Source organism: Rhinolophus hipposideros, assembly GCF_964194185.1.
Source record: "Rhinolophus hipposideros genome assembly, chromosome: 20".
In the NCBI taxonomy this organism is placed as follows: Eukaryota; Metazoa; Chordata; class Mammalia; order Chiroptera; family Rhinolophidae; genus Rhinolophus; species Rhinolophus hipposideros.
The window spans coordinates 50447649-50462742 of NC_138066.1; the positions used below are offsets into that span (position 1 = coordinate 50447649).

Genomic DNA, 15094 nt, shown 5'->3' on the forward strand with positions numbered 1-15094 from the left:
TTTCCATGAGACAAAAGAAAGTGTATTAAGATGTATTTCCCCCTAATATGTAGGCAATTTAAAAGGATAAAGATTTATCATAAAAAACCTAAGCAGGTCCATATATATAAGTTCTTGATGAAATTCTAGAAGAAAGGAAGTAGACGCAGTGATGGCAGGAAGCAGCACTCTTCTCTGTTACGGGCCTTTAACCACATCTTGAGGGCACGTCTACGAAGTCTCAGATAAAGGGAAGCCCACAGCTCTGTTTAGGCTAACTCTTCACTAAATGGTAAACATAAGGAAGTTTCCAGCTTAGAGAAGCTTATAGTTCATAGCTCTAAAGGAAGCTGACAGTCTGCTGTCTGAGAAATAATTGATGAGATTACCTCCTTTTTCTGTTTTAATAGTTTTATTGAGTTATAACTGACACAGTCATGTGCGTGTATTTAAAGAGAACATTTTAATATGTTCTGGCATGTGCACATCTGTGAAACCGTCCCCACAATCGAGACCACACCCACCCCCCCGGAGTTCTGCATGCGCCTCTCGCCCATCAGCCTGGAGTGCTTCCTGTCGCTACAGAAGTGTTTCTTTTCTAGACTGTTGCATAAAAACGGAATCAGGCAGCACGCACCCCAGACTTCCTGCGCACAGCTCAAACTTTTAAGAGCCTTCCCTGCTGGGTATGTCAGTAATCGTTCCTCTCCTTGCTGAGCAGTAGTCCATTGTTTGGATGTGTCACAATGTGTTACTCCATTCATCTGTTCACAGACACGTGAGTTGTTTCTCATGGTTAGCTATCAGGAATAAGGGCTTCTGGGAACTTCCAGACGCAAATCTGGACGGGGATATGCTTTCATGTGAGAAGTGCAGCGGGATAGAATGGCAGGGTGTTATGAATGGGATACATACTGCTAGAGCTGGTCGCTCTCAGTCGTCCCCAAGTTACCTGGGAAAACGAGGACAAAGACGGATGCGCTGCCCCAGTCTTCCCACACCCGTCCGTGAGGCCGTGGGAATTGGGCGCTCTTGACAGCGCGTCTTACCAAAACGGGGCTGAGACTAGAGAGGTGGCGGCGCATAGGAAGGCTAGCCCAGAGTCTTTGTACTCTGCTGGGGACTTCAGAGTTGGTCTTCTAGACCAGAGGGAGCCTTTGGAAAGCTTCAAGTGGGAGGGCGACATCAAGAGAGTTACATTTTAGAAAGATCCTTGGACGTGCCAGATTGAGGCGGCATCAACAGCTGGAGAGAGGCCTGGCGGCAGTGGGTGCCGTTGGCCGCTGCACAGTTCAGACTCCAGGTGACCAAGCCGCGTGGTTCGGGGTGGACAGGAAGGGGTCTTGCTGATAGAACAGGCCGAGCTCAGACAGTAACTGGCTAATCATTCATCCGGCGGATGTTTATTCAACACCTGTTATTTGCCTGGCGTTGTGCTGTTCGCTATGGGGAGGAAAGGATGTAAGAAAACAGACATGCTTTCTGCTCTCATGGAGCTTGGAGATTTACGGGCACGGACGTGAAACATCCCTCACGCCGCTGTGGGTCATTCCTGACTGAGATGGCCACTGTGGAAGGAAAGGAACACTGTTCAACAAGAGCAGCGAACAGAAGCACCGGAACTAGCCGGGAGGTGGCGAGGTGCTCTGAGTCATTCTTGACCTGGGCCTGGGAGAGGGGGAGGGCAAGGCTCCCACATACAGAGGGGCGGCTTGGGCAAAGGCTGGCTCTGGCTAGCTGGAGTGTGCTGTTTTCCAGGACCTAAACAACAACAATGGGACAGCCAGCATCGCAGGGGAGTAGTCAGCACGGGGGAGCGTGGTGTTGAGGAAGCTAAAGGCAGCTGGTGACAGCATGGGTAGGGCATGACGGGAGATGGACCTTCTCCTAAGAGCAGTAAGAAGGCTCTTCAAAATCCCTTTGCAGTACGGCCCATTTTCCTCCCCTGCCCAGCCTTCTCTGACTAAACTTAACTCGGGCTCCCTCTTCTGGCAGGCCGTTGGATTTTGCACTCTGGGGGGGAAAACATGGCTGGATTATTGCTAGTCCACAATTAATTTTTTAAAGAAAAGACACACAGTCCTGCTGCAGAAGGCGGCACACATGTCCTGAGAGAACACTTGGGAGGCGTAATTCCACTTAAACCTTCTGCGTTTCATCAGATAGGATTTGCTGTGTTTCGAAAGCTTGTTCAGTTCAGGATGATGCGGCCTGGAGAGAGGTGAGGTCGGGGTGCAGGTGAGGGAAAGAAGCTGTAGACTCGGTGAACCTTCTTTACCCTTCACAGTCTGTCCAGTGTGTTGTCTCATTTGGGGAGTATTCCAATTGACATTACGCATTGAAAAGGTTATAGAAAAGCCAGTATATATCAATGCTGTATTGGTGACTCTCCTTTAACATATGCTGTTATCACATTTTCTATTTTAATCTAAATCAGTCAGCTGTTGTTTAAGAGAACTTAGAAATATTTGCCTGTATGGTAAACAGTACATTTTCTTTGGAGTAGAAGAATCCAAGGACCAAAACAAAGTAACCGTCTAATGAAATGATTCTTGTTGTGAGTAGTCATTATTAAAATAGTTTTACTTTAACATTTATATTACCCAGTCTGATATATTTAGAGTAGCATTTAATTTAATATCTTTTAGAGAGGTAACTATATTAGAATAGAAAATATCTCTAAACAGCATTTCTCATTAGCAACAGACACCAAGTTAATGTAGTTAGTAGTTAATATTTGTGCTCAATTTGAGTTGGGCTCCAGAAGTTGCTGTGGTGACCAATCAGCCAGAAGCCTCAGCAGAACAAACAAGACCACCGCTTTGTACCCCACTGGAACTGCCCAGAAACACGCAGATGGACCCTGTTGCTCGCAGCTCACTCATGCCTACATATCATTGTGCTAAGGAAACTTCTCGCTACAGTGTTTGTTGTACAGGTTGCAGAAGAAACTGTAATTGTGAAAATATTCCTTGGAATTACTGATTAGTTTAACACAGGGGAATAGTTCTCTTCCGTAAATCACATTTGCAAATGGTCAATAATGTATATTTGAGTAAATTTAAATTTTAAATTGTAAGAAACTCTGATTCTTTGAGTATGTATTCTGCAATGGCTAGAATTAATGCATGATTCTTAAAATATTTCATCTTTCATTGTCATTGTGTGGTGTCTGTACATAAGGGAAATTCTGAGCTTTACATACAAAACTTAAGTTCTGAGATGCCATCAATTATAGGATATATCATTGATTTAATAATGTTTTATTGATGGAGTTTGAGGGTGAATGAGAAAACTATATTAAATTTATGCATCAACTGAAAGATGCATCCAAATTTCAGAACTAAGCTGTATTCAAGTATGTGCGTTCAAGTGTCCCTGTAGGTTAGCATTTACCTGTTATAAAGCTACTTTTAAAATACGCCTCTCTAATCCATTGCATGGCTACTTGCCAGTATACGTTAGGCTAACGGTGGTAGCCTTTGATATTCTAACTGTGGATGTATGTAGGTAAGTCCTGGTCCAGTAAACACCATGAGAAGCAAACCACTGCTAGTACCTACTAGCTCATACCGTACGCCGCGGTGTCCAGGTGGACGCAAGATTAAATGTACTACTTGCTAAAAGAAGTCTGGACTCTTAACCTGAGTTCAGCTGAAGGGTATAGAAACCACCCTAGCTATTTGAAGCAGAAGTGGGGTTAAGTACAGGGAACTGGGTGCTTATGAAATCACTGTGAGGCCAGGAGGGAGCGTGCTCGAGGCCACCAGAAAGGACTCCCCACTGAGTCCTCCTGAAGACCTGCTCCTGGGGAAGAGTCAAGAGGCCCCGCGGCACTGCTGACGTCACATGTACAGTGTCACTGCTGCAGTCTAGCCATCCAGAAGCTGCCACCAGGCTGTCCTTCACCGCCACCAAGGCAGCACTTGGAAACCGGACCTGCACAGAAACTTCCGCCATGTCCAGGCTGCGCTTACACTCGGGGGGAGTTGCGCCTGCAAGACAGAGGGCAGCCAGGTCACTGCCTGCCCGATCGCGCACGCACGCACCCTGCTAACGGGGCCTGGTGCGTAGCTCAGGGGCCTGGCAGCTGTGAAGCAGACCCCTGCCAGTCCTGCCGCTGCGCATTTTGGGGGAGAGGGGACAACTTTGACAGCTGCTCTGTAACGTTGTAAAAAACGATGGGATGGCTGTTCCTGACCGTTTGTGTAGTGCCTGACACTTTCCAACAGTGGAAATGTGAAACCAAACTGAGGGGGGAGGTTTGGGGCCAGAGCAGAGACCTAATCCTCCAGTCCTGAGTACAGCTGTCATTCTCTCTGCTTCCTAATCACCATGGTAACTGCTCTGGTCGCTGCCTACCTTCTTCCTTTCTTTCTTTCACTTCATACCTACAGTTCAGTTAGTGTGACTTTGTTTTTGTTTTTTGATCAGCCTAAAATACTTCCATCGCTCCTGAAAAGAGGAAGGTGAGGATTATTATAACTGACAAAGATTCTTTGCTTGACCAAGCTTCAGTCAGGCTACTAGACCTTCTCCCAGGCCCATCTGTGCCCTTCCTCATAAAATCAGCTTTAGCAAGAACTCTGCTGAGTCCATTTAACCAGAACCCCCCCACCCCCAGGTTCCTCATCCCCTACCCCACTCTCAGGTGATGTCTGATCATCTCACCTGTTTTCAGGAAGAATTCTGTTGACGCAGTTTAGCCAGAACCCCTTACCTCTGATGTTCCCTCTTAGTAATTTTCCATCCGCTGCCCCCCCAGCTCCTTGGCTGTGAATCCCCACGTGCCGTGCTTTGTTCCCAGTCTCTCCCCCACTGCAAAATCCCCCTGCAGTGGTCCCTGTACCCATCTCGATGGTCCTGAATCAGGTCGACCTTAACCATCTTTAGCAAATGGCATTGACTTTCTTCCTCTAACATAATATCAACACAGTGCACTTACTACGTGCCGAACACTCTTCTAAGTGGTCCTCTGCATATGCATTCACTCCTCAGAGGACCCTCTCAGTAAGGCATTGTTCCCCCACTTAGCCACATTTTACAGAGGACACAACTGAGGGCCAGAGAGCTTAAGTGACCTACCCAGGGTCACCAGCCGGTAAGCGGCAGAGCTGCGGTTTAACCCCCGAGTCATGCTATGCGTCTCAAGAAGTGTATGGAGTGACCTGTGCCAGTATGTGTGGCGAGCGTCTCTTCAGGGGAGGTGGAGTGTGCCGCCAGGGAGGGGGTGAAGGGGGCTTTGGTGGGACTGGCAGCGTTTTCTTACTAAGCTGGTCTCGGGTACGTGGACGTTTCTTGATTATTTCATCTTACTCCTTTTTGTACATCTTAAGTATTTCCAAATAAATTTTGAAAGGAAAGCATGTCTTGGCAGTATGACTTGGGTGATTCAGGTGGAAACGCCTCAGCGCCCTGGGCACCCCATGCTCTCCTGCTCTGGGGAGTCCCTGGGGAGGAACTTCACCTCCCGCCTGTGTTCCTGCACCGTCTGCAGCCAGAACGAGGAGGCTGCTGCCACTGGCCCTGGTGGCCGTGTCGTCTCCCTTCCCTGGGAAGGTGACCCGGGTGGGGCCGCCTGGCTCTAGAGCTGCACAGACGTTCTTGATGAAGGTCGCCTGCTTCTTGAGTTTCAACAGCACGTGATGGTCGGTGCGTGAGTGTGTCATCAGAGGGGCCTGCCCCAGACAACTCCCCAGAACTGGAGGCCCCAGGCTTCTCCACCTGCTGCGGCCAGGACCACTTCCACCGGGCGGGCCCCCAGCTGCCACCCCAGTTACTGGCCATGTGCTGGCACCCAGGGTCTTTGCCCAGTCTGTGCCGCCTCTCCAGCCTCATGGCCAGCAGCGCTCCCTCGGCCCCTGAGCTCCAGGCCCCCCGGCCCTGTCCCAGGCCTGGCAAACAAGCTGCCCCACAGCAGCACCTGCCCAGACGCGGCCCCAGCTCCCAGGTGGGAGTGAGCGCGCAGACAGGCATGCATGCTTCACCAGACTCAGCTTAGCTGTCGCTTCCTTGGAGGAGCGCTCTCTGAGTCCCTCACCTCAATTAGGTTCCGTTCCACTGTTGCTTATAGCATGCCTATGGTAATGTGTGTGTTTGTAGAATCATTTTGAAGGTAATATCTATGTCTTAGACTATAAACGACAAGGATAGGAACCATCTCTTCATTTTCCTCAGTGCACCCAGTGCCTGACACAAGATAGGCACTCATTAAATATTTCCTAAATTAGAAAATAGGGAGAGGGTAAGTGAGGATACTGACACATTTTGTGGGGGGTGAAAACAGTGGTAGGCAGATTAAAATGAGAAACAGTGAAGTTTGAACCCTATTTATCCTGCCCTGCTTTCCTCATTATTCACAGCACTTAACACCTCCTGGTGACTATGTAGCTTATTATGCGTGTTCGGTGTTTGTCTTCCCAGCTAAGGTGTGAGCTCCGCTGGGTGGGAGTCTGCCCACTAGTTCATCCCCGTACCTAGACAGTGGCTGGCTGCGCAAAGGCTTGGCACGTGAATGAATGAGCAGCTTCTGCCTCAGGGGCCTCGAAGTCGTGGGCTGAGAGAGGAAGTGGGTGGTGAGGATTCCGAAGCATGGGGGGCAAATTGTAAACAGTTACAATGAGGGCACTTGGGCAGACCATGCTCGATTATAAGAGGGCTTCTTAGCAGCAGTGGGGCTCAGAATAGTGTAAGTGGGCAGTAGGCCTCGTCACTTGCAGACAGTCTGGAAAGCAGACCGGAGGTTGGGGTGGTACAGGAGTTTGGGCGGCACAGTGAAGGGACGGCCAGGGGCCTGTGCTGAGACCCAGGCCACATCTAACGGCCGGGGACGCACAAGACAGACCCGCGTAATGACCAGGCTGGAGTGAAAGTCAAGGAGCCTGGGCCAACCAGGGCAGCTTCCTTGCTCTTGCTCTGTGACAAGGTGTAGAAAGTTCTGCCAAGGAGCGTCCTGAGCTTCCTGCCCTCGCTGTAGCCTGTTGTTCTGGAAAAGCAATGGGGATGTAGACGCTGTTGGGACCCTATTGTGACCATGCCCTCTGAAAAGCTGAACTGAAAGCAGAAAATGGTTTCTTGGAAAGAAAATTGTTTTAACGCTTGCTTTCTTATGTAATAATTTAACAACTACCTTTTCCACCAGCAGATGTCACCCTCATTTAAAAGGAAAAAGCTTGTTAGGCAAAGGAGCCTAACTCAAATTTCCAGCTTGCTGGACCAAGTTCTTTTATTAGCTATGTCATTATTAACTGGTTACTACTGTAATTTTTTCTAAATAAAACACATGATGCGTTGACAGCCCGTAAATGAAATGGAGCTGAAATTCCCATTGCCTTGAGGTGTACTGTACGAAAACAGTGCTGTGCCAGGCAGACTGGCTTGCGATCCCCCAGGTGTACAGCCATCGGGTACAGCCATCGGGCCGGATTTTGAGAACGGGAATGTCAAGACCACTTTGAGACCCGACTCTTTGTCTTTAGGCAGCAATAGATTGAGCAGTTCCCATCTGAAGAGGTGTATGGCTCTTTAGAAACTGCCCACTTGATTTCTTGCTAAGAATAGACGCAAATTTGGAGATTCTCCACTTATCAGTTGAGATTATGTTAACTGGCGGCTAGTTTCAAAGACCTGAAAAATAACTGGCTTAAACCAGAGAAGGTAGATCACTGTCTCACATAAAAGGGGCTGGGGCACAGGCCCCAGGTCAGAACTTGTGGTTCCCTCTTGGCAAGTGAAGCTTCTCCTTCCTTTCCTGAGTGTCCCGGGCGACTCCCACACCGGCAGCCACACCATTAGCATGGCCGGCAGCTGGAAGTGTTACCGTCACAACAGTGGGCATTTGGTAACTAACCAAGCCCTGTGCTGCGCTGTACTCCTGCCCTTAGTCTGTCTTGGTAATTGAACAAATAGTGACACCCTTCTGTATGTGAGGTAAGGCGCTAGCACAGAGCTGTCAGGGGAAATCTCTCACCTGGAAAAGCTGTGATCTACCACAACCGATGGTCCTTTGTGAAAACAAACTACTTAAATTGAACAGTATTTCTGAGAAACCAGCTCAAATCTTACCTTTCTCCAGAAGACAGACCAGCACTATTTAGTAGAAATAAAATTTAAGCCACAACTGTAAGCCACATAAGTGATTTTAAATATTTTAGTAGCGACATTTTAAAACTAAAAGGAGACCTTTTAAGACTAAAAGGTGAGATTATTTGTAATATATTTTTAACTCAGTATATCCAAAATGTTATTTTAACATGCAATCAATATAAAAATGGTTAACACGATTCCTATTTTTTGTACTGACTCTGAAAATGTATATACTGACAGCACATCTCAGTTCAGACCTCAAGTGCTCGGCAGCCACATGTGGTTGGCGGCTACCATATTGGACAACACGTGGTTGGTCATGTTTCCACTCTTAAGTGGCTGACTTCCGGTCAGTACCGACTACCTGCTTCCGTGTCCTGTAATTCTCATTTCACAAGCTGAGTGTTGGCTCACTTAGGTGAAAAACCGGTCATGCTTTAGTGCCTTCCTACAGCAGTCAGCGCTGTGCTGGGCTCAGACCCAGGAAATTGGTGTTGGGCCTTTGGATATATTCAGTTAGAAGGGTGACCCATTCCAAGCAGGACTGTCCCGTAGGCAACTGAAGATTGAGGCTGGACTAGAGCTGGGGGCAACATGGGAAAGTATTTGGGTTCAGTGCCATAGAGATGACGGCCAAAAGTCATGCAACAGGATGGCCTCTCCAGAGTGTCCAGGGCAGATGAATGGGTCCAAAGACTTGAAGTCCGTTTGTGGTTCGAGGGCCCACGGAGCCAGGAGTCTGCAGGGCACAGGAAGGGGTCGGGCAGTTCACCCCATCTTCTGCTGATAGGTCTGATGTAGAGTGAATTTTGTTTTACTTATAGTACTTTACTTTTAATATGATATATTAAAAGCATCTGGGTTTCTAAGAGCGTAATCTAATCTCTTAAACTTAATATATTTCCTTTGTTTTCTTAATAGCATCATATTACCTTTTCATTCAGTAGTCATGAAGGTGATCGTCAGGACTGGAGAGGAGACATGGGACAAGTTAATTACAACTGTTTTTATTTACTTTTATAACAAATAAGACCCACACAAGACTGAGTTATTGACAGCAGTGGAAGCAGGCAGAGCCAGGAAACGAGGATGGTCGGGAAGTGCTGAGGGCGTCCTGAAGTTAGGGACCATGAATTCCTGGTGACACCTAACTGCACGGCTGTGATTTCTTGAGAGCCTCTGCGATCTGAGTCCAAATAGAGAGAGAGGACAGTGGCTTCATCCGGGGTAGAGGGTTTGCGGGCAGGGCCTTGCGGATCAACTGTGCACACATGTCATGTAGGGCCCCAGGGGTGGACGGCGGGACCCACATCGGTAGACGAGAAGTGCTGTAAAAGGAGAACAGTAATGTCTCACGTTCCCCCGCAGTGTTGACTGGACATCGTCTTAGGATGTTACTTATATGTGTAAGATGTACACAGAGCTAGGTACAAATGTGTCTGCCACGGAGCTTTTACTCAGCTGTTCAACCAGAGACATTTACAAATTAAGTAGAAAGAAAAAAATGTTTTTTCAAATAAGGTGAATGTGATGTTTATTGGATATGAATGTTTCAAGTTCAAGACGGGAAGGACCGTTGAGGCTCAGGTGCTTTCGCACTTGGCATGCCTGTGCTCCCTCCACGTGCAGGGTCACTACTCACCTCCGCTTTGGCGTTAGGCACGCTTGTTGGTACAGCCGCAGCAGGGTATAGCTCAACACTCCTGCGTCCTTTTTCTATTTCAGTTCCTGTGAAACCTTTGTTATGCACCACACTCTGATAGCATTTTGACTTTCACTTAATGCACATGCAGTTTGGAAATTAGCCCAGCTGTGTTCTTTCCCAGGAAGAGCGGGGTGGAATATAGTAGTGTTGTAGATATCATCACCACGGATGTTTTCCTTATCCAGATAATGTTGACTCTACCAGTACATATGTGTTTAGACTGTCAATCAGAATTAAGATATATATATAAGTTCACAGGCATCTGAGCTTGGAGAAACACTGACCAAGAGCAGTGGTTCTCAGGCTGTGATCCAGGGCCCACCCGCATCAGCATTGCCTGGGAACTTGTGGGTGGAAAGTAGACTTCTGGTGGTGAGCACACAGTAGAGCAAATAGATACAAAATTATAATGCCATGCACCTGAAATTGATATAATGCTATTAATCAGTGTTACCCCAACGAAAACAATAAATTGTAAAAACAGAAACAAATTCGCAGCCTTGGGCCAGCCCCATGGCTCAAGTGGTTGGAGCGCCATGCTCCTAATGCGGAGGTCACCGGTTTGATTCCCACATGGACCAGTGAGCTGCACCCTCTAGAGCTAAGATTGTGAACAATGGCTCTCCCTGGAGCTGGGCTGCCGTGAGCTGCCACGGGCTGCTGTGAGCGGCCAGCCGATGACCAGCAACCGACTGCCTCAGTTGGGCGGAGCGCAAGGCTCATAAACCAGCAGGGGCCAGGGAGCTGTGTCCTACACAACTTGACTGAGACACAACGGCTTGAACTAGAGTAGGGGGAGGGGAGGTGGAAGAAGGGGGAGAAAAAATTCTTAGCTTCCCTTCCCCTCCAACCTACTGAATCCCCTCAGTGGGGCCCAGGAGTCGGGCTTTGATCCGCCCTCGGGTTGCGGCTGATGCAAGCTGCCGGCTGATGCAAGCTGCCGTGTGAGGACTGCTGCTCTAACCTAACCCGCCCAGTTTACAGACGAGGACACTGAGGTTTAGGAGATGCAGTTCAGGTTCAGGTTGCAGTTAGCTCAGAGGAGAGCTGGGTCTCAGAGCTAGAGCTCCAGATGTTAGGCTGTCCTGTCCCCAAGGCACTGCACGGGCATTTCTCTCCGAGTCTATCATTTTGTTTCCTTTGGTTTGTTTTTGGGTTGGGTTTTAAGGCGGTGTTACTAAAGTTTGGGGGTCTTCTCATTTTGTTACTTGTAGTGCCAGAACCTACTAAGACCTGTTCAAGCCAGCCCCAACCTGCCGGTCCCAGTACTTCCACCAGCACTCTCTCCAGCAGCAGTAATGGCAAGCGTGCCTCTGCCAGTGGCCAGCAGCCAGCTGCATCCCGTTACCTGCCTCGCGAGGTGCCTCCACGCTTCCGCCAGCAAGAACAGAAGCAGCTATTGAAGAGAGGTCAGCCATTGCCTACGGGGGCTCTGACCAGTGTCAGCCCAAGCCAGGGTGCTGGGCCTGCAGGGGTAAGCCCTCCTCCCCTCCCTGGAGCCGGAGCGCAGCAGCCCAGTAAGCTCCAACCAGGTAAGACCACACAGAACGCGGCATCCTTTTGTCTGAGAACTGGTGTGCTGTTTCCAGCTTCGCTGCCCAGGAATACAAGCGGGCAGATTGTAGTCCAGATTCACTATATACGTGTGGTAGAGCTGGCTACATAGACAGATGATGGATGAATAGATAGATAGATGATAGATACATTTCAGTTGGATTTTAAAGTTTAATTCTGTTTCCCCCTACTTTCTAATATTATTTCTCATATATTTTCACACGGCATTAGCTCCTTCAGCCAAGTCTATTGCTCACCACAAACTAAAGGTCTGTCCATCAGGGCATAGAAATCTGTCCAGGCAGATGCTTTAGGACCTGCATGAGGACTCTTAAATAAAGCCCTATCTGTCAGCCCACTAGGATAGAGGATGAGTGTGCACACGCATTCTCTGCAGGGAGGTGATTGCGTTTGGTGGAGAGTGGGTGTTGGTAATGGTAACGGGGACAGTCGGAGGCAAACCTACCTGAGCGCGTGCTCAGCCTTGCACTGTCCGGCTCCCAGCCCACCCACTGCCTGTGGCGTCTGCCTGCACTTAGAGCCTCTCCTTCTCTTGGCTCCCGGGAGAGGCCACCACTTTCTCATTTGCTCTCCAGCTTCCAGAACGTTGACATTGCATCTCCTGTCTGTCCTCTTCTTGTCTGAATCCTGACCTTATGGATTTAGACTTTAAGACTTTTTTTTAACTAGAGTTTTAGAGAAATTTTTGGAAGAGAGCAAAATACATGTATACAACTGCCATGTTGCGGTTATTTTCTTAAATCTCTCTGTTTTGACAGTTGGCACCCGTTTTAGCATGGAAACCATATTTGCTGATGGAGTGAAATTCAGATCTGTAATTAGAGAAGCAAGGAGGCTTCTTGTATTAGATTGGAATTTAAAAGAAACATGTCACAAGTCATATTAATATTTGTTTTCTCTCATGTGCTGCCTTTTAATGTGGGGAATAACTCCAACATGACACGAAAGTATTTATAGCAGTATTTCTCAAAACCGTGACTTTGTGGTATATTCGGAACACATATTTTTAGACAACTTTGCCATGTCTCTTCAAATAGCCTTGGCTGTCATCTGCTAGATTCCTGGTAGAGGGAGTAGAGGTCAATGATTGTCAGCAAAAAGCAAGAAAAAAAAGAAATGATCAAATATACTTACTGACCAAGAACATAGTCCCACCTACTTAGCTGCCAGCAGTTTATAATCAAACGTACAGTTACAGTCGGCACTGAAATGTGGTCCTCAGGAAAATCTTAACACAGACAGAGATTTATAGTCATACCGCAATAGTTTGGTATATATACCGTGTTTCCCCAAAAGATAGAACTAAGTGGAAAATAAGCCCTAACTCGATTTTTCAGGATGACATCCCCTGAAGATAAGCTCTAATGCGTCTTTTGGAACAAACCTTTATATAAGACCTGGTTTTATTTTGGGGGAAACATGGTATTAATTTCAGATGCTTATTTTGAAAAACTGAAAAATTAAAAAGTACAAAAGCTACATCAGTGGAATTCAGTTTGAGTTGACTAATCCTTAATAATTTAACAGCAAATCATTTCCAGTGATAAGAAAAGTAAGATTGGGAGGTATTTCAGCCCAGCACATTAATTTTTGTGTTTTTCCCAAGTGTGTCAGTATGTGGACCCTCCCTCCACACACACACACACGTTTCAGTGTGCTTAGCAAGGATTAAAGGAGTGGGTAGAGTTTGAAGTGCCTTTGCCATGGCTATAAAGAATCACATAGTCTAAACCTGCTAAAATGAATGAGCATCCTAGTTTCCTCACACCTGAGTGTTTGACCATTTTTCTGCTCTCTCCATGGAGGCAGGGCCTTGCAGTCCTTACTGTCGGAATGGAAAGCTCCTATGTTCATTCCAGTAAACCAAACGGACTTACAGATAAAATGCCAAAGTTTTAAAAGAACTGAAACATGAAATTGTATGTTTTCTTAGCTGTGTAAGTGTAGATAAATTTTATATCCTGTCGCAGCACAAGACAACTGGTGCAATATGGAGACAGACCTGGCCCGACAGACTTTTTTAATCATTCTTTTCCTTTATGCACCACATGCTTCCCAAAAGGATGTCAGTAGATGAGTCTGGCTCTTACGGTGTTTTGTGATTTACATTAACCTGTCAAGCTTGTTCATGTATTGAAAAATTGCAACCCCAAGCTTCGCTGTTTCTTAGAGAAGCCCGTGCACTAAGCTTAACACTGTCTCACTGTCTGTGTCCTGTTGTTACCCGATCAGAATGAGTAGGCAGTAGTGAGTACCACTGAGCTTGCACATCTCTACGAAGGGGGCAGAAGACGCTGACCTTTCAGGACTTCAGCTCCTGAGAGCCTGTCTTCCTTATGCACTGAGCAGAATACCTCCTGAATGCCCCCTGAATACTGTGCAGTAGGGATGGCCAGCTCACGGCCACGGTGCGCTGGAAGGACCGGAAGTCAGTACACTACTCACACGTGCCATGTGCACACACAGAAACAGCAGCTAACCCAGACCACCGGTGGGGCTGCCAAGGAAGGCGTGGCGCCAGACGCAATGGGAGTGCGTTTGGAGCAGCTGTGCAAAGCAGGTGATAGCGCAACCTGCGTGCACAAAAGCGCACACCCACATGATAGGGCCTCCTTGGGTAACAAAGGGGTTTCGGTGTGGCTGGGGGACAGAATGGAAGGGGGCGACAAGAGGAAATGCGGTACAAGGCTGGGCTGTTAGCATTACTAAGTAATAGCGATACACTGGCCCCAAAACTTACCATACGATCAAGTCAAATTCATATTCAAAGCTGTTCAACATACTGCTTTTGGAACTTGACAGGCCAATTCTAACATCCATCTGGAACAAAGGTGCATAAAGTAGAATCACCAAGAAAATTTTGAAAGAGTAATGAGTTATCAAATGGAGCTGTGATCCTCTAATAATGACAACAATGTGTTAGTGGGGCAGGAATAAGCAAACCTATTGATGAACTGCAAAGGTGAGCCCAGGGAGGTAAACACGTGTACGTGGAGAACTGGGTGGGCGTGGAGGTGACATTACACATCACGCAGAAATGACGCTCAGGTCAGTCCTGTGCAAGAGGGCCGCGTGCACACAAACGTGAGCGCTACTGGAAGGTGGCCTAGGAGAACATTTCCACATCTTGGGATGAGATTTCTCTCGGAAGCCAGAAACCATGCAAAGAAAGGCTGACAAATTTGAGTGTGTAAAAGTTAAAAACGTTTGTACAGACCCATAAATAAAATCAGAGAGGAAATATCAAGCATTCCTACAAGTCCACGAGGAAAAAAAACAGTCCAGTAGAAAAAGGGCAAAGAATGTGAATAGGCAGATCATAAAACTGAAAAACGAGTTCTAAACATATTGAAGATAATATTCTGATCAGGAAAAAAACACAAATGAAAATGACAACAACAGTACTATACTAGTTTTCACTTACCAAATTGCCAAAACTTTAAAATCTGCTATAATCACAACAATACTATTGATTGAGTGCTGAGTCACCATTTGCTAGAGCCAAGTATTTAGTCTTCACAACCAGACTCCAGAACCACCACACCTGACTGGTGAGCGCGGGAAAGGGCTGTACGTAGGAGTGCGGATAGGTACACGCTCTAAGGAGAGCACTTTGGCAGAATTTGTCAGACTTCTGGGTGCTCCTGTCCCTGACCCTCCCCCGTTCCATCAGTAGCAGTGCGTCCTGCAGACACCCAAGAGCGCGCCTCTTTCTCGCCAGCCTAATGCTCTTTGCCCTGTGGCCTGAAC

General features: G+C 47.4%; 1 protein-coding gene across 3 annotated transcripts in view; it reads left to right on the forward strand.

The window, feature by feature from the left end:
* TNRC6C (trinucleotide repeat containing adaptor 6C) overlaps positions 1-15094 on the forward strand; it is a 117886-nt gene that overhangs the window by 42364 nt on the left and 60428 nt on the right. For all 3 annotated transcript variants that reach the window (XM_081029937.1, XM_081029935.1, XM_081029936.1), the window contains one exon: positions 10984-11301. In XM_081029937.1, the coding sequence (XP_080886063.1) occupies positions 10984-11301 (318 nt within the window). The remainder of the gene's footprint in view (positions 1-10983; positions 11302-15094) is intronic.